General features: G+C 41.5%; 3 protein-coding genes across 4 annotated transcripts in view; 2 read left to right on the top strand and 1 right to left on the bottom strand.

Moving 5' to 3' along the window:
- Positions 1 to 5,091, bottom strand: part of PDE11A (phosphodiesterase 11A) — a 118,134-nt gene extending 113,043 nt beyond the window's left edge. The window contains exon 1 of the mRNA XM_015868349.2: positions 4,043 to 5,091. Coding sequence (XP_015723835.1) covers positions 4,043 to 4,804 — 762 coding nt within the window. The 5' untranslated portion in view covers positions 4,805 to 5,091. The remainder of the gene's footprint in view (positions 1 to 4,042) is intronic.
- Positions 4,270 to 9,773, top strand: LOC116653657 (translation initiation factor IF-2-like). The gene is made up of 2 exons (XM_032445728.1): positions 4,270 to 4,369; positions 5,801 to 9,773. Exon 2 carries the CDS (start codon positions 5,838 to 5,840, stop codon positions 6,471 to 6,473), a length of 636 nt encoding a protein of 211 aa, XP_032301619.1. The 5' UTR covers positions 4,270 to 4,369; positions 5,801 to 5,837; the 3' UTR covers positions 6,474 to 9,773.
- Positions 9,774 to 9,851: 78 nt separating this feature from the next.
- On the top strand, positions 9,852 to 23,807 carry RBM45 (RNA binding motif protein 45). 2 transcript variants are annotated; one of them, XM_015868350.2, is made up of 10 exons: positions 9,852 to 10,251; positions 10,839 to 10,961; positions 11,104 to 11,230; positions 12,454 to 12,564; positions 12,905 to 13,084; positions 13,705 to 13,834; positions 14,972 to 15,068; positions 15,431 to 15,597; positions 16,381 to 16,577; positions 19,496 to 23,686. In XM_015868350.2, the coding sequence occupies exons 1-9, from the start codon at positions 9,892 to 9,894 to the stop codon at positions 16,571 to 16,573; spliced, it is 1,488 nt and encodes a 495-aa protein (XP_015723836.1). In that variant the 5' UTR covers positions 9,852 to 9,891; the 3' UTR covers positions 16,574 to 16,577; positions 19,496 to 23,686. The 2 variants fall into 2 exon arrangements, with proteins under 2 accessions (XP_015723836.1, XP_015723837.1); XM_015868351.2 differs by having other exon boundaries at positions 9,853 to 10,251; positions 15,434 to 15,597; positions 19,496 to 23,807.
- Positions 23,808 to 25,322: the final 1,515 nt, after the last annotated feature.

Here is a 25,322-nt window from a genome sequence, read left to right as displayed (position 1 = left end):
TAGTCATGTTTAATGCATGGCAAAAGTTGTTCAAACTCATTTTTTTTTTTCTGCGTACATTGAACTTTTTCTTTTTTTGTTACATTATTGCTTACTCTGCTTGCCATGTTTCATGCTATCAAGAGGAGCAACCTCTGTCCACACTGGAAGCCAGAACAGAGATATATGCAGGAGTTGCTGGTGCCAGTAGCTGAACAAGGCAGCTCATAAATGCTTCCTACCCACATGACTAGATCTCCCAGGACCTGGGGTTTTAATGTTGTAACTGCTTTTTAAAATGGAAACAGACACACTGTTAATACTGATGGTAACAAGTAGTTATCACATGTAATAAAATGTGGTTCCTATCTGTTCATTACTGCCTACATCAAGAGCCCTTCCCCTGGAAGGAGAATCTTTTCCTCTTCGTGTCTGTAGAAGTAGTACTCTACTAGGCTTAGAAGTGACAGAGTCTGAAGCAAGGAGGTATTAAGGCCATTCTTTTTTTTTTTATTATTTTTTTTTAATTTTAATTCCAGTAAGGTAGTTTAATATTCTTTTCAAAGACTTAAGCTGTCCCCCCCCCCCAAAAAAAAATCATTTCTGATCATCTTTTACTGCTTTTCTCCAGCTTCCAAGAACTCATGTCTTAGCATGACTCCTTTTCATATTTCTTCTTTCTTTCCTCCTTACTTTATTAAAATATCAATCTGGGGAGACATTTTATCTCTAAGGCTATTTTTTAAATTCCAGATTTAACATAAGATGTACAGAAAACTTTTTTTTCAGCTGACACTGGCAAATGGCCCAACATATTTTTTCAGTACTTTTCTGATGTATACTTGCTATTCTGAAGAACAAGAATTTTTTCAGTAGTCAGAAGGATGTGGGATGCTATTAAATTAAATCCAAACTTTTGCGCATCTTAAACTACAGCAGTAACTAAGCATTCCTTGTGATTTAAAATGCAGTTATTTAAATGACACTCTAAAAGATGGAACAAAATAGAAATGATCAGGAATCTCAGCTGGATGTCATAGAAGATCTGTAAGAAGGAGGGATTGCATGAAAAATCCATAGCTTTAAGTAACAGGAAAAAAAGTAAAATATTTAAACAACTCATAAGATCTCTGGATAAAGATTTAATACCACTTCTGTCTTCTTACAATATATTTAATATGTTTCATACTTGTGCAAAAACTACATCTATGCTTTGTTAAAGGGAGCTCCAAAGGACACTTAAGTCCTTCCTTCTTTGCTAATATGAACTGATTCTTTGAACACAAATGCTCAAGACTTCCTGGATTATTTGCATAATAAGGAGTCAATAAAGCTTTACAGAATTAATACAGGAAAATGATCCAAGGCCATATTTCAAAACCCAAACTTACTAGGACTCCAACTTATCGCTCAACAGGATTACTTCCAGGATATAGTGTTTAAAACACACTCCTAAATGCAAAGAAAGTGTTTAGGTCCACTCCTGTTCTGAAAAATTCTGTAAGACTCTTACAAATTAAATTACAGACTTTGCAAGTGTTTATACAGTTATAAAACCCCACTTTAATCACACATCAGTGCAGGTAATTTAAACTTCTAATGTCATGAATGAATTCTGTACCTGTTGACTCAGTAATATAGCATTCACCAAAATCTTTCCATAAATTAAATATTTCTCAAATTCTCTGATGTGGTGAACTTCCAAAGTGTTTATGCAGTCACTTACTTCATATCAAGTTTATAAATCAAACTACGGTGAGATATCCATAGTTGTTGCTTATTACAGTCATTTCAGCTTGTATTTGATCAGGCTTTAAGTAAATAAAGGTGGTCGCATGATCATAAAATACAATTCCCAATATTGCAAATGAGGTAACTAGTGCTGGGAAAGTATTTTTCCTCTTTATAAACAAGTTTGTTAATATAACAAGAAGCAAAAAGCCATTACATTAAGCTAGAGAAGCTGGTCTGACCTAATACAATAAAAGAAAGGCCTTTCCTTACCAAATGAGTAGCATCACTGTAAACATTGTCTTCAACAGACAAAATGGTGCTGCTCTCTCACCTCTTTTTCTCTACCTTCATCTGTCACCCTGACAAAGTTTCCTGCTGGTGCTATTTTTTTTTTAATCTGATGGTTGATTAAACGCTTCCATCATCAGTGGTGATGCTGACAAAAATTGTATCATTGCATTTGTTAATTTTTAAAGAGTGATGCTGTGAGCACCACAGTGACCTCAGATGGAACAGCTGTCACTTTGTGCACATGTATCTGGCCTTCCTTAGGGCTCTTTATTCTATTAAATTAGAAAGGTCTCCTTTTAATGATACACAATGGGTATATACCTGCCAGGTAAAAGAGTGAACTGCATTAAGTTGGAACGTAATAGAAAGCAGATCCCTCTTTTATAATCAAGCAAAAGTTTCATTAAAGCTACAGTGTCTAACATTTCTGTTGCACTAGAGTTGATCAGAAGTAATTCCCCAGAAAGCAGTGAAGTTGCAATTGATATAATTACAGGATAAACCTGGATCAGAACTTTCTCTTTTAAGGTACAATAAACTGTTGAAAGTAGCTGGACTTTTCCACAGGAAAGTAAATATAAAATGAACAAACACCTAAGAAAAAATAATACAGTCCCTTATGACTAGAAAAACACCTGCTTTTCCAGTGGTGTTCTCACCTCCAAAAGAGGTGTTCAGGGCCATCTGGAGCTAAAAGAGAGGGTCAATCTCTATTCCAGCCAAATTCAGATATTCCCAATCTGTTTATTCACTTGAGACTATTGAGAATATCTTCTGCTTGAACCCAAGCAGCATACATTTTGGGGAGGGTACAGTTCGAGAAAGGAAAGTTATAAATAATAATCAGATTGTAAGAGAAAACAGATAATTGGCACAAAGAAAGGAAGAAAGCAAGCTTAGAATTTTACAAAGGTTATCCAATAAACAGTCATTTTAGACTGAATATTACAGCCTTTTTACCAAGCTCTGTTCTTTCCCTTCGAGCTCTGTGGGCTGCAAACCTCTCTTAATGCGTACCTGTGAGGAGCTCAGTCTTTTTCATTGGTTGACAAAAAATATAAATATTCAGCCCCAAAAACATTTAGCCTGGTTCTTCTGTATTCAAAACAGAAACTCCAATATTCCTTTTCTAAGTTTCTTCCTTAGATGGTTTGTTACAAAGCATCAAGAATCATCATTCTCCCCCCCCCCCCCCATGCTGTTGTTATTATTCTTGAGAAAAATTGGACATTGGACAGTGGTTATTACCAGAATTCTTAAAGACATACATCTCTCACCTTTCTAACACTTTCCAAGATCCTCGTTTAGAAAATGTTCTCTGGTTCTTAATTTTTTTTAAAGACTGACACTGCTGGAAGTGCCTCATGCTCATACGTAATCAGAATCAGCACCCAGGACTGCGGGAGAGGGTGGTAAACCCGGAGCTAGCAAAGTGAATACACTGTTTGGCATGAACACGCTCGGGACTTCAGCCCATGTTGAAGCCTGAGCATTTTTGCCCCAGAAACAGAACTACATTTCACGATTTAAACTGAAGCTTCCATAAAACGTGGAGAAACTCCTTGCAAGAGAATAACAGGGATGGATATAACTCTCCTAGAAAAGGGTCTGCAAACGCATGCCATGCGGTCTGAGCGGGCATAAGCAAAGGTGAAAATACACGTTTCTTTGAAGGCAGAGATATTATGTCAGCAGCGGGCAGGCGGGGAACGCTACACGAGACCGAGATTTGAGGAGATGATTACTGGGACCGTCGCGACCATCTCTTTAAACTTTTCTTCAGCGAATTCCAGAACACTTTCGGGAAACGCGCGGAGCTACCCCGCACTCTCGAGAAAGCCGGCAGCACAGCTGTAGTGCTTCGCCGCCAGCCGAGCCCCGCTGTCTCCCCCGGGGTACCTTTCTCGACACCCCCGAAACCATCCCCGGGAGTCCTACCCAGGTGCACCCAGGGGGAGCCAGGGCCGGGGGCGAGCGGCGGAGCCCCGCGCCAAGGGAGCCGGGGGCGGCGGAGCGCCGGGTCCCGCCCGGCTCCTACCTGGTAGGCGTCGGGGATGTTGACCGTTTCTCCGTGCTCCGCCACGTAGCCGATGATGCCCTTGCCCCAGGGCACCTGCACCTCGCTGCTGTTCTCGGTGGAGCCGCAGGGCAGCAGCGGGGTGCCGGCGTGCACGTCGAAGAACTTAGAGACCAGGCTTTTCTTGCCAGCGGCCGCCCCCTCCACGAGGAAGAGCGAGCCCCGGTCGGCGTCCACCATGAGGCAGACGAAGATGAGGATCTTGTAGCTGAGGCTCGTGAGATCCAGGTCGTTGGAGATGTCCTTGACCAGCTCCAGGAAGAACTGCCGTTCATTATGCTCCTTGAGGTAGCGCTTGTAGTCCAGGGCCGGGGGCGGGTACTGGGGCAGGCTGACGCGGGACTCCAGCAGGGCGCTGAGGATGTGCGCGGTGGTGGGGGGCAAGGAGCTGGCCTTCCGCAGCAGCGCCCGCCGCCGTACGCTGCTTAGAGGCTCCTGCGCCCGGGCGTGCACGTGCTCGTCGTAGGTGAGGTTGACGTGGATGGCCTTGGAGCGGGCGAAGCTCTTCCGCAGCTCCTTCTGGGATGCTCTCCGCTGCAGCCCCCCGGCTGCGGACCCTCCCGCGCCGCCCCAGCCGCCGCCGATCCGCCGTTCCTCCGACGGTCCGCCGGCTGGCGTCTTGGGAAGCGAGTTTCTTCTCTTCAGCCACCTCTCCACCAGCTCGGGGTGCCTGTCCAGGAAACTTTCCACGGCCGCCACGTCGAGGCCGCCGTCGGCCGCCATGGTACGGGGAGCGGGGGCGTTTCACGCCATACCCCGACGGGAGCCGCTCCTGTCCCGCAGCCGGGCCGGCCGCCCCTTCTCGTCCCCCAGTTGTCCACGCTCCCTCCTTCTCCTGGCACCCACTCTTTATTATTACTATCCCCCTTATTCCAGGTATTCTTTCCGCTGCCCGCCTCCCGCTCCTCCTCTGCTCCTCGGTCCCGGGCTGCCGCCGCGCCTCTGGAGATGCTCGGGCAAACCCCTCCCGCACGGCGCTGTCAGCGCTGGCGGCGGCGGCTGCGTAACCCAGGCGGCGGCCGACTGAAGGAGGGGGGAGGCGGGGAGGGAGGGGAGGGCGGCGGCAGGACGCGTGAGCCGAGCGGGGGGGCGGCGGGAGGAGGCAGCGCCGGAGAGCCCGGCTGCGGGGGGAGGGGGGAGAGCGGGGGCGTATGGGGCCGGGAGGGCCCGAGGCGAGGAGAACGGGAGCCGCGCTCGGGGATTTCGGGGGGATTTGGGGGCGGGGAGGGGTCCTTTTGTCTGCCACGTGTGTGCGTGGAAGGGGCATCCCGGCGCTGCGGGGAGAGGTAGCGCGAGGGTTGTTGTCGGAACGGGTTAATTCATAGCATCATCTGCCAGGCTCGAGCACTTCAGGGGACAAACGGAACGAACGGATCCCGTTCAGACCGAGTGGATTCTTAGGTCCCCGAGCGGAGGTGCCTGCACCTCCCCGTGCGGTGTGTCCGCCCGTGCCCCGCTGGTCCGGCGCCGAGTCGGGGGACCGCCACGGGGCCGCCGCCTCCCGGGGCTCCCAGCGGGGGTATATCGCCCTCCACCGGGGCCAGGCCCCCGGCCAACGCCGCATCCACCGAGGCAGGCGGTGCGGGGTTGTTCCCGTACGCACGTGGAGCACGTTTCAGCTCTCCATCGATGCCTACGCAAAAGCGATTGAAAAAAAAAACAAAAAACCAACACGGAGTCATGGAGCCTAACACGTGAAAAATGTCTTTCATGCGCTAGGTAAAGACTGAATGAAGGCGGCTTCAGAAATTCATGAATGGGAGTTGGGCTGGCTGGGAAAACACGGCAAATCCGAGATCGGAGGAGATTCCCGGCCGCCAGAGACACCCGTCCCTACATCGGTCCGTGCGGCGCGCAGCCCGGACACCCTCCAGAGCGGGGCTCGCGGGGACACTCGGGGCTCTCCGCCGCAGCCGCAAGTCGCAAGAGGTCGGGCGAGCGCCGCTGGCACCGCGACCCGGAGCCCGCTCGGGGAGCGGCAGACAAAGAAGCTCTCCGACCGCCTCACTACGGCCCCGAGCCGCCGGGGCTCCGCACCCCTCGGCGGGCACCGCTTCGCCACGGCTCGCCCCCCCGCACGGGGCGGCTGCGACAGAAGGACGGCGCTCCATTGATAAACCGCCGGTGGCTCCGCTTCTCAATGGGGCGGAGAGGGGCGCGCAGGCGCGGGCTGTCGGGGCTGGGAAGGGGAGCGGAGCCGCGCCCCGGCCGCCCAGGCGTGCCCGGCTGCGGAGCCGCGGGGAGCGTGCGGTGGGGCCGCGGGGTGACGCGCTGCAAAGGGGCTTCCCCGAGCTGCCCGCGCCTCCGCCCGCCGCTGGAACGCTGTCAGGGCTGGGAACGGGGATCGCTGCCCCTCAGCCGCTGTCACAGCACGGGAGGAGGACGCTGCTGAGATGCCGGTCTCGCCGCCCGCGGCCACTGTGTAAGCATCGCCCTCGGGGGGCACCTGCTCGCCCGTAGCCACCGATTCCCGCCTGGCCTTTCCGCTGGCATTTACTTTTTGCAGCGCTGGCACAAACATGCCGCCTGCGCAAAGAAACAGCTTTAAGCTGCTGAGCGCCTGGCAGGCACGCACCTCGATCTCTCAGCAGAGGCCCTTTAGGCATCTCCATACGGTTGAAATGATTGTGTGTAAACAGTTTTTTGCCATCTCAGTGCAGTAGCACTCATACCAGTGCTTTAATACAAAATGGGTACTGTGCAGCAGTTCTGCGTGTGGACACAAGGCAATGCAGTGTTTCTGTAAGTTCAGGCATAAAGCATTTCTCTAGGCTATTCAGTGAATTGTTGCAGAAAAGCCCTCCTTAGAAGCCTGACCTGTTGTTTCAGTGGATATAAGGAGATAATTTGGGTTTGCCTGCAGCCTGGCACATGTCTGGATGCCTCTGTTTGCAGCGTGAGTACACTGAGCACACGGTACTCTGGGCTGCAGCTTCGTGTGTGGGCCTGAGATAGATAGATAGATAGATAGATAGATAGATAGATAGATAGATAGATAGATAAACTACAGCTTTAATTGGGAGAGACAAAAACGCACATGGATTTCATCAGCTCCATAGTTTTGTTGTGCACTATTATAGTTCTATGGGTATGCTGCAGTGAACTACAGACAGCATACAGCTGGTGCATGTCATGTATGGTGCACTGGTTGTTGGTATGGATTGATGATGCTAACTCTGACAGCATGACAGCTTTGTAGCCTGGTCTCCTAATGTACAAAGGTTAAAGCACCTTACAAAGATGCTTTAACAGAACGACAAGCAGAAGCATCAGTGCATTTGTCAGTCTATTTCTCTATTGAGAAAAGCAGGGAGGGGCACAGCACTCTTCAAAATGCAATGGAGGAAAGTACCCGTGGAAACTTTTGTCATTCAGGCAGATGCTTTACTTTAATTGACTATAAACAGTCAACAGCACAAGTCCTAAATATTATACTTGAAAGTGGAATGTATTTTATAGCTACAGGACACAAGGAAAGTAAAGCAGGTACTCACGTGCTTGCGTCATAGAATGTTTTATCACTTACTGCCTTTGCTAAATTCACTGCTTTGGAGCTCTTTAAGACAGTGAATTGAAACCCCTAGTTGGAATACACTGGAACAATACTGATGAGTACCTGGGTACAGATAAGACAGCAAATTAATTTTGTACCAATGCTCCTTTTCGTGATGACGTAAGGAAACCTTGCTGGAGTGGGATACATTAAAATCATTTTAACATCATTTGTGTAAACAGATAATTACACTGTAAATCTTGATTCAAGTGTTAAAGGAGAGTTCGTGTGGTTTTAGCAGGAGTGTAATCACTTTCATCAACAACCCACAGTTAGTGAAAATATTATTACTAATTTCAGTTGCTAAAGTTGGTCAGCCCTCAGTCATTCTACATGTTAGAGGAAACCTCAATATATTAGCATCAAGTGGAGAAAAAAATCCACAACTCTGAAAGATGACTGGTAGATTATTATACCATTTTAATACATGAAGGAACAGTGACAATGCAGTGAGCAAAAAGAAAACCTTCTCCAAAAGAAAAACTTTATTTAGTTGTCCAGCGTAATATGGGGCCTTCTTGTTTGCTTAGCTGTAACCAAATAGCAACAGTTTCAGTGGGTCTTTGAATAACTAGTTGGAGAAGTGTGCTCTCTGCTTAGGGAAAGGAACAGTATTTTCTGTGGCATACTCCATAAGGATGTATGAAAAACATGACACAGTCTAAGTAATACTCACCTCTTGAAGCTGTTTATGAGGATACAGCACCTTGAACCATGCTTTTATTTGATTTTAAGGCCCTAATGAACAATAACTATCAAAACACTATCAAAACACTAAAACTTGACATAGCAGCCCATCAAAATTCAGAATGTTTTTTTCATTGTCATTACAGCTACAGCAGCAACGGTTCACAAACAAGTTGCATTTTTCAAGTATGTAATAAGATCAGCTCTTTCATTCTGCTTTTTAATTCCAGCAAAAATAGTTTTTTTACCAGGAATGTATTTCTTAGGGTTTTCCAATACTCCATCGGTGCGCTCTCACTCCAGGTGAACATAGTTCCTTTGAACTATGTAAATATCTTTATCATTTCAGTATTTAGATGGCCAAACTGCAAATGAGTGTACACAGAGTGTATATAGATTGTTGTTTTAATGAAAGTTGTGGTCTGCGAAAGGACCTTAGAAAAAGTTACCAATGTCCACTCCTGGATTGTCGCAAGAGAATTTGAAAAAGCATTAATTTTTCCTTTCAACCTTGCTAAGTTCTGCCCATCAGCAGAAGCCTGCTGTTGTACAGGAGACTACTGAAGTACCTGATGATAATGATCTGCTCACACTTATGCACAATTGACTCAGATATCATTTGGTTGGTTTTCTTTTAGAATTTCGTTCTAATGTTCCTATCCTTAGGACTTTTTACTGTTTGTAATTACTTCATTTGAACATGGTTTAGATCAAAATAATATCCATTCAAAAGGAAAACCTGAAAAAGAATACACAGACTTATTTTCCATTTGTAGCTGTTATGTTGCCTTTCAAGACTGTACTAAAATACACGAGGCGAGTCATTGCTTACTGGTAGGTGATGGTGTTTAGTCAAGTATTGCAGAGTAAAACAAATGCAGCACACCACAGTGTCAGTAGAGGGTGGTGACGAGCAAACAAAATCCAGAAGCGTCCTTAACAGAAATGAAAATTTGCCCATAGATACTGCACAGTTCTGGGAAAGCTGACCTGGCGTAATAAATAGTGGCAAAATTTCTTTGTAATTTATAGGCTGAGTAATTTTGCTTCTGAAATTGCAGTTTAGATTCATTTTACGTTTACGCAAAGCAGATGCTATGAGAGTAACTCACTGTGAATGAGCCTCAGTGTTGTATGTAAGGAAAACTTGTTTTCTTTACCCATGTATGTTCCATGCAGCACCTCGTGTCACGTTGCTTCACCTTTCTTCTTGTTTGCCTCTGAGTAGGGAAATCCTGCACTTGTCCTGTTCTGCAGCCAAATAAAACCCCAAAGATTTGGTCCTGTCTCGTGCTTTCCACCTTTTTCAACTGTGTGGCACTGAGGACATCTCTGAATAAAGATCTTCTTGCCTTTTTCAACATCACCCATTTTGCACTACGTAAAAGAAAAATAACAATAATGGAATGATATTATAGACAAGTCCTCTCACGGAGAGATCTCCTCGCCTTTTCTCTGATTGGATTTTAGCAGACCCGAGGGGCGGGACTAATCCCTCCGCCCTCCTATCCAGCAGGCGGTGCGGCTCTGCGCGCTGTCCCAGCCGTACACGTAGGGACGTGGCGCGGCCATGTTGTCTCCCCGGCGGAAGGAGCCGAGCGGCGGCTGTTCGCCCAGCCCCGAGCAGAACCAGCGCTCCTCTACGGCCGCCATGGAGGAGAGCAGCGGGATCCGGCTGCCGGCCGAGTGCCTGGACGAGCCGCCCAACAGCCGCGTTTTCGTGGTGCTGGGTAAGGACGCGGGCGAGGCGCTGATTCGGGAGCGTTTCGCCCCGTTCGGGGACATCCAGAACATCTGGCTGCTGCGGGACAAGCGCACCAACGAGTCCCGAGGCATCGCCTTCATCAAGTTCGCCCGCAGCTCGCAGGCCTGCCGGGCTATGGAGGAGATGCACGGCCGTAGCCTGGTCCCCGACACCAAACCCATCAAGGTACGGCCGGGCTGAGAAGCGCATCCATCGCGGCATGGGGGGAGGGCCGCACCCAAATAGAACTTTCTTTACAAGAGTGCTTTGCATGGGTTTTGTATCTCGTGTACGAGCTTCTTGCATTTTTAAATCTATGGAACTTGATGGTAGGTTTCAGCCTCTTGAATTGTTTTTGTATTCCTCAGGTAACTATAAAGTGTGAATGACTTTGAACGTTGAAAGAAGTTTCTGTGCACCTTACTGTGGGAGAAATGCACTTTTTTTCTTTCTTGTTAATACTGTCCTACCAGGGCTACCCAACTGCATTAGAGCAGATGCCCTCTGTGTCACTGGAACAGGCTTTAATATTCCTCGCCATGCTGCGTTATCCTTATGGGGTCTTGTGCTGCCTTCTGTCCTGCTTCAGAAACCACTTTGAGTGTACTGTTCTTACAGGTCTTCTGTTGCAGTTGCATCTGTGACATGTTATTTTACTTACTAGGAAAACTATATAATGTGGATGAGGAATACAAAGATTTGCTTAAAAAACTAACTTGGCATATGGCTAGGACTCTTCTTCCAGTAATTAATGCTTATGTAGTTTTTGTTAGGTATTTATTGCACAGTCAAGAGCTTCTGGAAGCCACCGAGATGTTGAAGATGAGGAGCTTACACGAATCTTTGTTATGATACCAAAGACCTATACAGAGGAAGACCTGAGAGAGAAGTTTAAGGTGCTGATTCACTGTTTGCTAAGGATTTTAAATTAGCTTTTTTTTTTTCCTTCTTTTTTTTTTTTTTTCAAAAGAGCTTAAATCATAGAACTTTAATGTCTTTTAAAATATTGTGAATTAATACATTTCTTAATCGTTCTAGATGTATGGAGACATTGAATATTGCAGCATCATTAAAAACAAGACTACTGGAGAAAGCAAAGGTTTGGGCTACGTGAGGTACTTGAAACCATCGCAAGCTGCCCGAGCAATTGAGGAGTGTGATCGAAGTAAGAATCTCAATGAACTCATTAATATTTTTCATGATAAATGTGTGCCATCATACCTTTAATTTTTATTTTTGTTTGCATGTAAATTATTTATGGTGTAAACACATCTTGAGACAAAAGTTGTGTTGCAAATAAAAGGGGTATTCCTAATATTCACCCAATAATGTTCTTGCATCACCAGCCTGTGGAAGGAAGATCAGTGAAAAGAGTGTAGAAGCTGATAGTGTTTGTCTTAAATTAGGTGGTATTCTCATTTGGACTTCATACGCAGGACATCATCATTTTTAAGAATATATGGGAATATGTTTTTAATCAACTATATATTATATATGTAATAATGCATTTGATAATCCATAAGGATTCTGTTAGGTTTACATTTAACCTAAATTTGTTCATTTGCTCTTAGGTAATTTAAGTGTTTTTCCCTCCCCCTCCTCCCCCCTTCCATTTAATATCAGGATGAATGTATTGTAGAAACTAAGTCTTTGTCCACTTCATGATCAACCATTTGCCATGTATGCCCCGGTACCAAATAGTTGTTAAGGAATTGGAATATATCCATTCTCTAATGACTGGTAAAGTGCATGACCTGTGAGGAGAGGGCTCAGGGACTGGGCCTGCTCAGCCAGTAGAAGAGAGGCTTTTGGAGAAACCTGTCAGCAGTTTTCCAGTCCAACCTCCTTCACTTACTCAATATTAAACACTTCGGCATGTAGATTTAGGTTTCTTGTCACTGTTTTATTCTTTTTGTTGTGTGGGTTTTTTTTTCTCATTTTTGTTTAAGTAATATGCTTGATGTATCATAAGGAGTTCTGAACAATTGTTATCCCTATGCAAGAATACTCACAAAAATGAGTGATATTTATTAGTAGTTAAATTTTATTTCCTTTCTGATTTGAGTTTGAAATGAAATGGATTAGGTGGCCTAAGAGTTAATGCCTAATCGATTGATAAACAGATCATAGATCAGCACAGAGCACTCACAGGAGTGACTGTTATAATTCTGTGGAAGTTCAGCTGATTCCCTCTGGAGCATCTCCAAGTCCTGCCAAATATGGTTGAGGTTGGAGGGGACTTCTGGAGTTTGTCTTGTTTGGAAGCACAGCCAAATGGCTTTGAATATCAGTTAGGTTATTCACAAGGACATGCCCCGGTCTTTTTAGGTACTGGTGTATGGTCAGTCTCAGAGTAAGCAGGCTCACATGTGTGATGGTTTCTTTCAGGCTACCGAGCCATCTTGGCTGAACCAAAAAACAAGTCATCCGAATCTTTTGAACATGAATATTATAGCAATAACGTAAGGCAAGAACCAAGAGGAAATGTATTTCCATTTTGTAAGTCACAGTTTGTTTTTTTTTTTACTGAAAATTATTTGCAGTCTAATCACAATCTAAGGGCTGTTTGGAAGAAGGCAGTCTAAAGGAAGCCGAGTTTGACAGCGCAGATGGGATGTTTGAATTAGAAATGACTTGGGCTTTTCTCTCCCATATTCTTATGACATACTTTGGTCTAGTAGACTGATTATTTCAAGACCTGCATTCAGGAAATACACGTATCACTTATGGTGTATAATTCGCTTAGATTGCTTCTAAAATTTGAATGAAAACTATATATGAATTGAAGGCATAGTTAATATAATGAGTTTAATTGTTTATTTTTGTGTTGATTCTTGAGGTGCTCAGCCAGAGTTCTGTAGTTTTGAAAAAAATGAGACCAGAATTCAGGAGTCAGTCTCCAAACGTCTGTCAGTGGTATCACGACTTCCTTTTATCCAAGAACAGCTGTTTGCCCTCTTTGATCTGATCCCAGGCCTGGAGTATTGTGATGTTCAGCGTGATCCTCATACTAATAATGGTAAGAAAAACTACAAAAGTGTTCTTTCTTCTATGAAGAGAACTATTTTTTTTTTTAATTAAATTGTACCTCAGTTCATTTGTACTGCAAAATACAGTAGTTACTAGAAATAATTGGCTTTTTTTTGTGTCAGTGGTGTGTGTGTAAATGAGTGAGTAAATGGAATGAAATCATTACAAAACGAAACTTCTTTTGTATTGAAAGAATTTTCTGGTTTCAGTATTCTTATTTTTCTATAGATGAAAAAAACATTAAGGAGCACTGTGAGGTGTGAAGTGGAAATGATTCAACTACATTGTAACTTTACAGTACTACAGTTGGAATAAGTGTGTTTTAAGATGATCCCTCTGACTGAGGGTTAGGCAAGAAGACATGTCTTATGCTGCTGTATTATCAGCTTTTCAAATTGATACAAGCACAACTGATTTGTCACTAGTTAATTTCACAGAAGTTTATTTCACAAATATTAATGTTGCTAGTAAGGAAAGTACTGAAACTAATGTAAAGAGACCAAGAATTCTGGAGCATCTATGTAGTTTGATCCTACTTCTCTATGTAAGTGTACCTTGTTCTTAAGAATTGCTTGTAAAGCACAGGAACCATGTGTGTTGTATTTGTAGGTTATGCTGTGATTCAGTATAGTACAGCTGCATCAGCTATATATGCCAAGTATAAGCTACATGGGTTTGAGTATCCTCCTGGAAACAGATTAACCGTCATTTTTCTAGAAGATGGGAATGATAGTTCAGAGTAAGTATCAATACATAGAAAATTTGGTAAGTTGTGTTCTGGAGAATGAAACTATTACTGTTTAACAATAAAAAGTAGCAGCAGTGTTACTAAATTAGTTTCACACTTGATGTGAGTTTTTTTTTCTTTATTTTTTTGAAGTTTAGAATGAGTATCTTGAATTTGAAGAAAGGTTAACATATATTCCTAAGACATGATAGGATATTTGGCAAGAATCCTTAAAGTCCCCTGTAATATGGAATGTGTTTCTAATGTGTTTGAGGCTTTATATTAAAATCAGATGTTGCTTATTTGATCTGCTGGCAGTGTTTGCAATGCTGCAGACAGCCGTGTGAAACACATGGGCAGAATAAAGCTGAGGATCTGATTCTTCCACTTGTATATGGGTTGCCAGGTTTTACTTCTACCAGCATTCAGATATGGTTTGAAGCTGCAAGTAAACTACATGCTTTCCTGTAGTGAATACTTTCGATTCCCTCAGGGAAGAAATCAAGCTATTTGAGACCTCAAAGCTGTTCTGATGTACAAAAAAACAATACTGTGCAAAACCACGATGGGAAGATTCACTGCAGAAGTGTTATGCCTGATCTAAGCTTAAAAAAAATAATTCATTGCAAATATCCTTTTTGCAAAGGTTGTCTTTTGTGGCCTTAAAACCTAGGCTGTGAATCTGTGCAAATGTGCAATTGCTATTCTTATCCCCAAGCAGAACAAAGGAAAGAATACTGAAGAATGAGAGTTGGAAATGAAGTTCCTGTGTTAATGTTCTGAATTGAATCCTTGTGCTTTTCTTTCTTTTAAGAAACAAGAGAAACTTCTGTCTCTTTTGCCACCTTGGAGCCTTTCACATGAAGTTAAGGGTTGTGTTGAGTTAGTGCTTCTTTTTTGTTATAATATTGGGAAAAGCCAAGGGAGTTTTGTTGCTCTGAGTATTTTCAGTGAGTTTCAGGTAGGATGTTTGCTTTCAGATTGAGTTTAGAGTGTCATGCAAGCCTCTTCTAATTATGTAGACTCAAGTGAGTTTTATTATTATTTTTTAATCTTCCTGTGTATCTAGGAAGGTTTATATTTTCTTCTTGCTGAAGTTAACTGTAATGTAGTTCTTGCTTTAAAACAGCCTGTTATCGCTTCTTGCAGCCTCATCAGAAAAATGGCAACACAACTGGTAACAGCACATATGACCTCAGTGCTGCGAAATAATAACGCAGTTGTTCAGCAGTATAGGACACCTCCTGTAAGTTCATGTGATGGATGCTGTTGGTAGTTGTTGACTTTGAATTAAGAAACTCCAGATGTGTCAGTAAAGAGCACAGCCTGCTTTCTTTTGTAATAGCTTTAGGTGCTACGTCTTTGAGAAATAACTGGTTGGTGTGGGTGGGTTGTTTTTTGGTTCTCTTTCTCATTCTCTTTGAATGTCTACCTTATTGGAATGTGTTATTCCGTCTAATGAAGTAGGTGAAGTAAACTAAGTAATTAAAATTCAAGTTAACTGTTAGAGGCTGTGTCTGAATAAGCCTGTCTCATCTGAATTAGATGAAATGATACTATTTTTCTCATAAAAATTGACTTATAGTTGAGTTACTTCTCCTGTTTCAGCAGGCATTTGGAGGAACCTCTGGCTCACCGTTACTTCAGCCCCAAACCGATGCTATACTTCCACCACCCAAAAAAAAAGTTCCACCTGACACTTCTGTGAAGGAAAGGCTTTTTGTACTTTTTCATCCTCATCCCTTACCTGTGACTGTATTGGAGGATGTTTTCTGGTAAGGCTTCTTATATTGATAAGTGTTTTCCTGAACTGTGGAATAATGAAAATAAATGCTGGAAATTAAAACAACAACAACAAAAAAAAAACCGAACAACAACAAAAAACCACAACAATTAAAAATAGTAGGAATGAAACAATATGCACTTCTGTTAGAATTCTAAGGTGTACTTTATTTTATGTACTGGATTTTCTAGTCTTGGTACTTACATAACTTGAATATGAATGAAATAGACTTCAAACTTGTTAAGGTACTGTCTAGGAATCTCCTGAGGATTTAGATTTTCTGTGAGGCTTTAGCTTTTGCTTTGTGAGTCATTTCAGCACAACCTTTTTGAAGATGAATCACAGCTGAACAAGTTCATTTAAATGCGATGTGAATGAATTGCCTCAAATGCCTTTGCAATTGTCTGGTGTTTTTCTTTTGGTGGTGGGGGGGGGGGGTGTTTTTTACTCGTTTAGTATTTACTGTGTGTGACTATTTCATGGAATAGCTTTAGTGATCCTAAAGGAATATGTAATACTTGTGCTTCTATTGCAGTATTCTGTAGAAGACATTTCCTTACAGACCCCTGGGCTTATTTCTATTCTTGTGCAGAATTCTAGAATAGGGAATGAAAACTAGGACTTTTCAAGGAGGATAACACAAGATATTAAGGTGTATGTGCGAAAACATAGAATTTGCAGCTACTGAATTTTGTTGAGCTGGGATTAGATGATAAGTGTCAGTGCTGCAGCAAAACCTGTCAACTCTCTCCTTTGTTGCTGTTATTTTTTTCAGCCGTTTTGGAAATTTAATAAAAGTTTACCTTGTGGCTGGGAAAAATGTGGCCTATGCAAAATTTGCCGACAGAGCAAGTGCCAGTGAAGCCATAACTGCGTTACACGGCAAGATTGTGAATGGTGTCAGACTTAAAGTAAGGTTGGCAGACTCCCCCACAGAGGAATCTAACAAACGTCAGAGAACCTACTAAGTAGGTGAGTACCCAGTTGGAGTGGTTGCTTAAGCTGAAGTTCAGCTATTTGAAATAGTTGGAAGCAAAGAGTTTTGAAATTTTGTTGATAGCTAAAAATAAATTTAACTTAATTGGGGGGTGGGGTTATATGGTTTGTGTGTGTGTATAATGTATGGGTGTGTATATGCTTATACATGCACTTTTATTTTAGCAAAGAAATCTTTATTTTTTTAATGTTTCTACAAATATGAAATGATTAACAGTCTGGATGTTCATTGAAACATTCACTTAATGTACATAAAAGTATCAGGTCTGACTGAAAGAGTATTGGAAAAATAAACGTTGTAACTGAGACCAGCTTGCGTGTGTCTTCCTTTCATTACATACACGTGCCTTGAGCATGATGTTTGATAAAGATGCAGAGTTTGTCCCTGGAAAGGACAGATGAAGGAAGGGGTGTAAATGTCACAAAGCAAGACCAAAAAGGCAAGGCTTCAGTAATTTGGGTAATCTGGACTCTCAAATATCAGATGCAGCTGGAATGTGTGGTGGTGGAGGTGTATATTTAAAATATGAAGTTTAAATATTTTAGTTAATTATATGGCCAATAAACAGTGTCAGAGCTCATATATGGAGGTTTGCAACCAAAGCTCACTTGTTCTTAGGAAATGTTGGTTTGATTCAAATGTAAATATTACTTTAATACCCATTATGGGTATGGTTCTGAATCATTTCAGTAGCTGGTTTTCTACTGTTGGGGAGAAAACAAAAGAAATCCAGTTGTTTCTTTTTCTTCCTTCCCTTTCTCATTCTAAAAACATCACTTGAAATCCTAACTGTCTTCACATTGGTGTTTTACTTAGTGTCACACCTTGTCACTGCAATGTGTAGGTGTGTTCTGTGACCTGGGAGTTAGAAAGGCCAGAAAAAGATTTCACCTGTATGGTTCTCCCTCTTTTCCTAGGGAGTCCCATGTTTCTCTTTTGATAAGCGTCGGTTTCTAAAGGTCTTAATACTCTTCATGTACAACTTAAAAAGAAACAAAACAAAAACTAAATATGTCTGCATGGAATTGGAGCTAAAACTCTTTTGAAGCTTAAAAATTGGCAGGTCCAGTGAATGTAACTCATACCCATGTTTTTATCTTTATTCACTAAGTTCTTCTTTCTTAAATGTGATTATTATTTTTTTTTTCTTTAAACTTCTAGTAATAAAGGACCAAACCTTTCTGTCACTACAGGGGAAGCTATGATTTGAAGTGCAATGTCGTATCAATTCTGTTTTGACTGGAGGAAAACTACTTTATAGAATAGAAGAATAGTTATGATAAACATCCAAAATTAGTAGTAAACCTCAGAAAATGTTAATTCCTCTAAAAAATAATAATAATAATAATAATTGCAGGCTGCAGTTGTTTCCTGAGTGAAGATGATAGATACTGTCTGTTACTTGTAAGATTTGCTTTCTGTAAAGTAGTGTGTGAAAGTGATTTTAGTGTTTTCGGGTTAACTGCTTACTATGCAAAGAAGTTAAGAGTTGAGAATTCTTGGGTTTAGTGAGAAATTTCTGGATGTAGGAGGAGGGAATGTTCGTGTTTTGAGAAAGTATTGCTGTTTGTGTTGTAAAGGTTATCTGACTGAATGATAAGAAGACAGACCAAATAATTATTTATAGTCTAAAATCTCAGTTTAGAAGGATTGAGTCTGAAGACATGGATCAGTCTTAATCTATGAATATGCTCAAGTAAGCAAAGAGAAGAAGTGTGTTTTTTAATTACTTTTTTTTTTTTTTTTGGTGGGAATATATAGGATCCTGTGGCAGGAAGCTGATGCCAGATGTATTCACCTGATGTAGGGAGCCTGCTTTGGCAGGGGGGTTGGACTTGATGATCTTTGGAGGTCCCTTCCAACCCTTACGACTCTGTGATTCTGTTTTCACAAAGTAGAAATAAAGACCTGGCTCTTTTTAATGGGGACTGTCTGTCAGATGACTATATGGGGAAAAATCAAGGAGGATTGTGTCTTGATTCCAGTCTAACACTATTTATTTTTGTGGTTTGGGGTGTTTAAAATCTGAAACTGAATGCGTAATGGTGCTTTCTGCTTTAAAATGTCAATGAACTTGGTGTTTTATACTGTACTGCAATACAAAGAATGGATGAGAGTCTGTCATAGATGTCACAGACAAAAAGTGAGTACAGGGTGGAAAGCTTTGGTTATTACTCCAAAACAGTGGACTTTCACTGGCTGCAGAAGCTACTCTGTCCACTGTATTAATAGTGGGTGGGGTATCAAATTAATAGCTCTACTCTCCTGTTTTTTCTTAGGGTAGTTTTTTTTAATTACTGAAACTAAATTGTCATCTTACCCTCTAATTTTCCTAATGCTGCTAACATAAAAAGCGTAACAACGATTCTGCAGGTTTGCAAATTCAGTAAGGGTTTGGTTATTGGTGAAGGTTACTGAGATAAGTGAAAGGAGTACTTGGCAGCCTTCTTACTGTTGCAGAAAATGTTAATAAACAAAAATTAAGAATTCAGAAGATGCCTCTTATCACGAATCCCTGAATTGACTTGAATTTGTTTTTATTTCTTAAATCTTTCTCAAAAAAACCCTTCAAATTTAATGTTCGCATGATGATTTGCTGCTGTGCAAAAATATTTTAAAATAGGAATTATATGAAAGTTGAGAGATACACCAAATTAATAATTTTTCAAGTACTATTTATCAGCTGTGTACTGTAGAAAAATTGCTGACTTTCATGCAATGTTCAGAATGAGACTTTTTCTTAAGGAAAAAAAACAACAACAAAAGGACAAATGTGTGATGCTTAATGTTATTCTTCTGAATGTGTTAAGAGCCCTTATCACTTACGCTGTTGTAAAGCCAATAGGTATGTTGCTTTTTGATACTTTTTTTGTACTTGTGTTTTTTTCTGCAGAACTAAATAGTGACATGACCCTCGACTGACTGACTGACTGAAACGTGACTAGACATGGTTCCTGGGGACAGTGACATCCTTTTTTCCTTTTTTTTTTTCCCTTTCCTTTTGCATTGTTGCTCTGTTGATGTCGTGCTTTCTGTTTTTAAGAAGTGTGAACATGCAGTTATAAAAGAATCCAGCAGTTTTGAAATTGTATACTGACGATTGTTCATGTAGAATCCTGTTTTCTTGTATTCCAGAAATAAATATCTCGTGCTAAACTAAGCTCCACAAACATGGAAAATGCAGTGATGAGAGTCAGGTTTTTGTGGCTTGACCTGGTTAATTGATAGTGAATCAAATTGTAACTATGCTATTCTGAAGGCACTTCCAGTGACCAGAATGCATTGAAGTAAAGCAGTAAATTGAAAGAAAGCGAAAGAACTATTTCGAAAACTACTAGCATATTTGAGAGTATTAAGTCAGATTTGATAGAAAAGCCATACTCATGAAAGTGATTCAAGTACACTCTTGAATATTTCACTGACTTGAGCCAAAAGTATTCGTTATGCTTTATGTGCTATTTAGCGTAAAGGGCATTTGACTGTGGGTCAAGCTATCAAAGCTGCTTGCATTTATCATTTTCTTGAGGTTCTATCATTGTAACTACAGAAAAATGGAGTCTGGGAGTTTTCTTTCCCAGTTTTTCTTAAGAAGCTTCCAAAGAGTACATTGTTGAAGAACTGGTTAATTGAATAACAGTTTAGTATTTCAGCAAGATGAAGATGATTTGAGCACTGCTAAAGAGTAAACGAAGATAATTTGAATAAGTATTTGCAAAGATGATTGTCAAATACAAATACTTCCTGAATGTTATTTGTTGAATTGAAAAATGTTGGTTATTAAATGTTCACAGATAAAACTGAAATTCTAACTGCATGCACACTGCTGTACAAGCACGCTCTTTGTACCTGGCTTCCAACTCCTCCAGTGCTGATCCCTTGATCCTTAAGTGGGGATAAATAGCTGAGCATCCACAACTTCCTCTGTCTTTGAGCACTTTCAGAAAGATGTCCTTCCAAAAAGTCACCACCCCACAGGTAGGTGAGAATGTAGTTCCATGACTGATGTTCCTGGGATGAATTTGGCATTTGTTTCCATGTAGCTCTCTGAGCTTTAGTATCATTTTACCCTTTATGGACTCCTTGCTGCCTTCTCAGTCCCCCTTATTCTTTCCAAGACAAGAATAGTTGCTGACAAGAAACTTTTCCAGCCTTCTATGTCGTGCTCCAGGCCCCTGACCCTCCCAATTCAAATAGCCAGTGTGCAGAAGCATGCTGTCTTTTAAGTGATATTTTTGTGTCTTAAGTTATGCTTCTACCTGTGGTAGATAGCCTCCTTTTCTTGTTTCCTTTGTTCTTCAAAGAGCAGGAGGAATTAAGGTGTTGGTAAATATCTCCAACTGAGCTGAGGACTAAATCCTTTTTAAATCTTTCTCTGCTGTTTTACAGTATTAAAAGGCATATACCCATAAAAATTCTTTCCAGGCAGGAGGTTGCTTGAAGGGGAACACAAGGGTGTGAGATGCAGAAGAGTTTGATACGGTATTTTTAGCTGGAAAAATGTGCTTACTCAAAACATACAACTTCATCATTTGCTGTTTCACAGTCAGCGGTCTTGAAATACTGCCGTAACAATAATGACCAAGTCCTCTTGATTAGCTTTCTAGTAGAGTAATGTGAGTGGACCTACTGTAGGATTAATGCAATTCATACTTAGACAGTGCAAAACAGTTTCTATGCTGTGCTATTTTCAAGTGTTTTGCGAGTTGTTCTCTTATGCAAGATGCAGGCATGTCAAACCTTTTCTTTTTAAAACATGTGTTAAGAGTACCAATATTTTTACCTTAGGGATGGTAGGTAAGAATGAGAGCTGTTGTTGCAATTGGTTCAGCTACCATTTTGCTGGGGTTCCTTTGGAAAACTCCTGCATTTTTGTTTCTTTTTCCTTTTCCTTCCATTTGAGTAGATGTGGAGCTTTCTTGGGTTTCCTCAGGGGAGCAGTGCTGACCAGGATGCTATACGTCTAAAACTCTGGAATTGTCGAGCAGTATCTTTACAGACTTAACTATGCTGTGTGTGTGAATGCAGTAAGGTCAGTATTTTTGGAGAGCATCAGTTCTGCTGTGCAGATATGACAGTCATTCTGTCCTGTTGATACAGCAGCTCTGGCATGCTGCTGAATGCGCGTCATGCAGTGCATCTTTGCATCAGGAATAAGCAAGTGGTGATGTTCTGTGCCAGTGTAGAAATCTTTGCAGTACATGTGCAGAAGGTCCAGTGGCTTATTTTTTGCTTTTATTTTATTTTTTTACAAACTTGAACTAACTATTTGTGCTGCTACACAGGCACTGAAACTGAACTTTTTGCTTCACAAGACTTTTGCTCTTTTCTGCTACCCAAATAGAAAGCTTGGATGTAAATTGCAGGAATGTGTTTTTCTTTGCTCAGTGCAGCTGATTAGGAACTAAGTAGTGTTTGAGAGGATGTTTTAAAGCACAGCATAGTGATGTGCATGTAATGTAGGTGCATGCATAATGTTGAAGTAGTGGGAATCTCAGCCAGCACTTTGGGTTGGATATGATATTCATTATTCCCTGTTTCAACTGTTTTGTAGCACTGCCACTAAGTAGCTGTCACGTTGCTTTTCCAGGCCTTTTCATCAGAAAATGATAATTCTGTCTGCTGAGAGCATAAGCTTTAGGTACTGGAAAAAGAAACTGTATAATCTATATCGCTTTTGCTGGTGGTTATTGAATTGGCAAGAACTGCATAATTTTGGGGGGGCTCTTTTGCAGTAATAGCACAGTAATGGTAAGTAAAATTTTTCATGCTTATCTGTAAATGACTTGGATTTCAGCAGTGTTCACCAGCTGTAGTTTCTGCCAGCATTTAACAGGGCATTTGGTCCTTCAGCAATTACACTCAATGATATCCACTGGAAATTTTGTCCATTTGCTGAATCTTACCTGCATGGTCTGCAGGAGTGCCTTTTGCTTGTAACTGTAGAAAGATACTAATTTATGTTGCCACGATGTCTACATTAAAGTATATCTGATCGTTAATTGAAACAAAGCTGTTCTCAAGAGAGCTGTTTTGACAGTCTGACTGCAATTAGTTTCCTCCACTGGGTCTTCTGCCTGAGACCTTTTCCTTTGGTGGTAGCGAGGTTCTACTCGAGTACCTAAAATGGGAGCAGAGCCCAGGCTTGCAATGCAAAGTGGAATTGGCTTTCCCTTGCTTGCTCCCTCTCTTCCATTTAATGGTTCATTTTCTGTCCCAGGGTATTCAGTCACATTATTTCTGCTCTGTCTGCAGAGAATACTATCAGATGTCTGCAGTGCTAGATTACTATCTCGGTATGTGAGAGACAAAAAGAAAAATAATAACTGTGGAAGTGGGAGCAGCTAAACGTGGAAAAAGCATGTGGCTGTGTCCAGTTTAAGAGAGCATTGCATGTTCTCAGTATACCACTTCTCTGTACTTTATTTGTTAAATGCTTTGTCTGAGACCCTGCCGTAGTTATTCATGGAATGTCACATTAAAGTTGCAGTTATATTGATAAAATGCCTGCAAAACAAACTCAAGAAGAAATTATAAGTAAAAGGAAGGCTAACTATAGTAAGTTCACTGATTGGTATAGCAAAGGCACAGTCTACTGCCTTGCTAGGTAATTCCCACCCCTTTTCCAGCAGAGGTCACTGGTCTCCTGGATGTACCTACGTACATAGGATGCAACTTAAAACTGATGCTACTATTGAAATTCTCAAACTCCCTTCTAAGATAATCAACTAAAATGTAGTATTTTGTGAAGAAAGGGCCTGTATTGTTTTCACAGATTGAAATACCCTCAGATGATTCTCAATTTGCAACACGATTCAAAACCCTGTTTGGCATTCTAATTGAGAAGGCAGAATCCTAGTTCAGCTTCTTCCTGTGAATTACTTTGTAAACCATCTTTCTTCACAGCTGCTTATTTTTGAAATACAAATAATCTATTTTTACTTGTGTGAGTTTCATGTGTGTATTGGACTGTTTTAACTTGCTGTTTCATACAGAGGCTTGTTGTACTTTTGCATAATTAGCCTAATAGTTTTAAAACTATTGTTGAAGTAGGAAAAAATACTAGTAAACACCCAAGAACAATGTATACAGAACACATCTTTCTCTCATTTCTGAACGTTTCTTAGTATAAATTTCTCAGTAATAGATTGAAGGAGGGAATGAGGCAACAAAATAGAAAACAGTCTTAATTAAAGAGATAAAGCATGGGGTGATTGCCTTCATTTCTCTTTGCAAAAAACAGGTGAGTACAAAAACCAAATATTAAGATGGAGAGAACTGTGGTGATAAGGAAGCCAGCTGCTCCCTGATGTTGAGTACAGGGATTTTGAGCCATTTGGATGGGTAACTTCATGAATGAACAACGGAACCTTACAGGTTTCTCTGTAGTATGTTCAGTGTTGTTTTATTCTTTCTCTTAAAATATACAGTGTGACAGCTGCACTCACTGTATGGCGTGCCACTTGCTTCTCATAAGCACTTACTTAATATTACTACACCAGGATTGTATTTAAAGCCATGTCTGTAATTCAAAAATGTGTGCTTTCTGTTAAGCAATTATGTCTTGGGTAACTTTGTTCCTCAGCTGTGTGGTGCTTCTGTTGCTTCTTCTGGCACTGGCAGCCCAGCCCGTGGCTGTAGCTGCCTTGAGCTCATTGAACAACTTATAGCACAAATTTGCATCAAGCACCTTATCCGCAGTTTGTGCTTTTGGCAGGAGCAAACACAGCAAATTCAGCTTGACTTACAGAGAGGATCAGGCCTCCTAGGGCAAGCCTGGTGCTTCTCTGAGCTTCAAAGCTAAAGGTGCCTGCAGACGGCTCTGGTAGCTGAAGCCATAGAGGATGAAATGAGGCAGCTCTGTGTTGGTGATTGCAAGGTAAGAGTGCTTTGTGTAACACAGAGCATTGCTCAGCTGTGCTCTCTGCGGGTTAAAAATACAGAAGCTGTGAGGAGCAGCTGCTTGGAGTGGTGGCGGCTTTCATGGCCTTGGTGCCTTATAAACACCATAAATCACAGCTTTAAAATAACTCTTCAGTACTGTACAATCTATGCATCACACAGCCACACCACCTATGCATGGTACTTTTGGATTACTTTTGAATGGAAACAGCTACAAGAAGGAAAATGGTCATATGCAATTTATTTGTATCAGTGTGGACCAGAGAATTTCTCTTAATTGTTTCATGTAGTGTGGAAGCTGGTGCTTTACACTGATGGTGGAGATGGAGAAAGAAGTAAACCAAACCTGAAATGCCGTAAATTAATACAGAGCATTAAGAATCTACCTGGCATAGCATAGATTGCATTTTTGCTACCATGGGTTGTCAAATTCTGCTAAATATTGCTTCTACACGTGGGGACTGTGTATGATTGCTGTATCACTGAGGGGAAATAACATTAATGGAAGTAATTTGATGAATGTTTTAAAGGAATGGAAGATTTTAGACCCACTCTGGCTAGCTATTATAAGATGATTTAAAGAAAATGAAAAAATTCTGTTAAATTTGAGCTTAAAAGCCCAAATTGTGGACAGCTTAATTGTTTTCTGCCTGCTACTTCAATAAATTACATAGTGTGTAATGAAGGTAACCTATGAAAAACACCCTACAGTGCATTTCTTATTTTTTAAATGGTAAAATTGGAGATTTGAATACTAGCTTCTATAGGGCCACATTACTGTGAATAAAGGGGAACTGCTTTATTCTTGCATATATAACAAG

Source organism: Coturnix japonica, chromosome 7, assembly GCF_001577835.2.
Source record: "Coturnix japonica isolate 7356 chromosome 7, Coturnix japonica 2.1, whole genome shotgun sequence".
Lineage (NCBI taxonomy): Eukaryota > Metazoa > Chordata > Aves > Galliformes > Phasianidae > Coturnix > Coturnix japonica.
The sequence above is the reverse complement of the archived record's forward strand: the minus strand, read 5'-3'. Positions and strand labels throughout refer to the sequence as shown.

Coding starts and splice junctions, on each gene's coding strand:
- LOC116653657 (XM_032445728.1), top strand. CDS start 5,838: ATGGGAGTTGGGCTGGCTGGGAAAACACGGCAAATCCGAGATCGGAGG.
- RBM45 (XM_015868350.2), top strand. CDS start 9,892: ATGTTGTCTCCCCGGCGGAAGGAGCCGAGCGGCGGCTGTTCGCCCAGC. Junction 10,962..11,103: donor ACCTGAGAGAGAAGTTTAAG/GTGCTGATTCAC, acceptor TAATCGTTCTAG/ATGTATGGAGACATTGAATA. Junction 15,598..16,380: donor GTATTGGAGGATGTTTTCTG/GTAAGGCTTCTT, acceptor TATTTTTTTCAG/CCGTTTTGGAAATTTAATAA.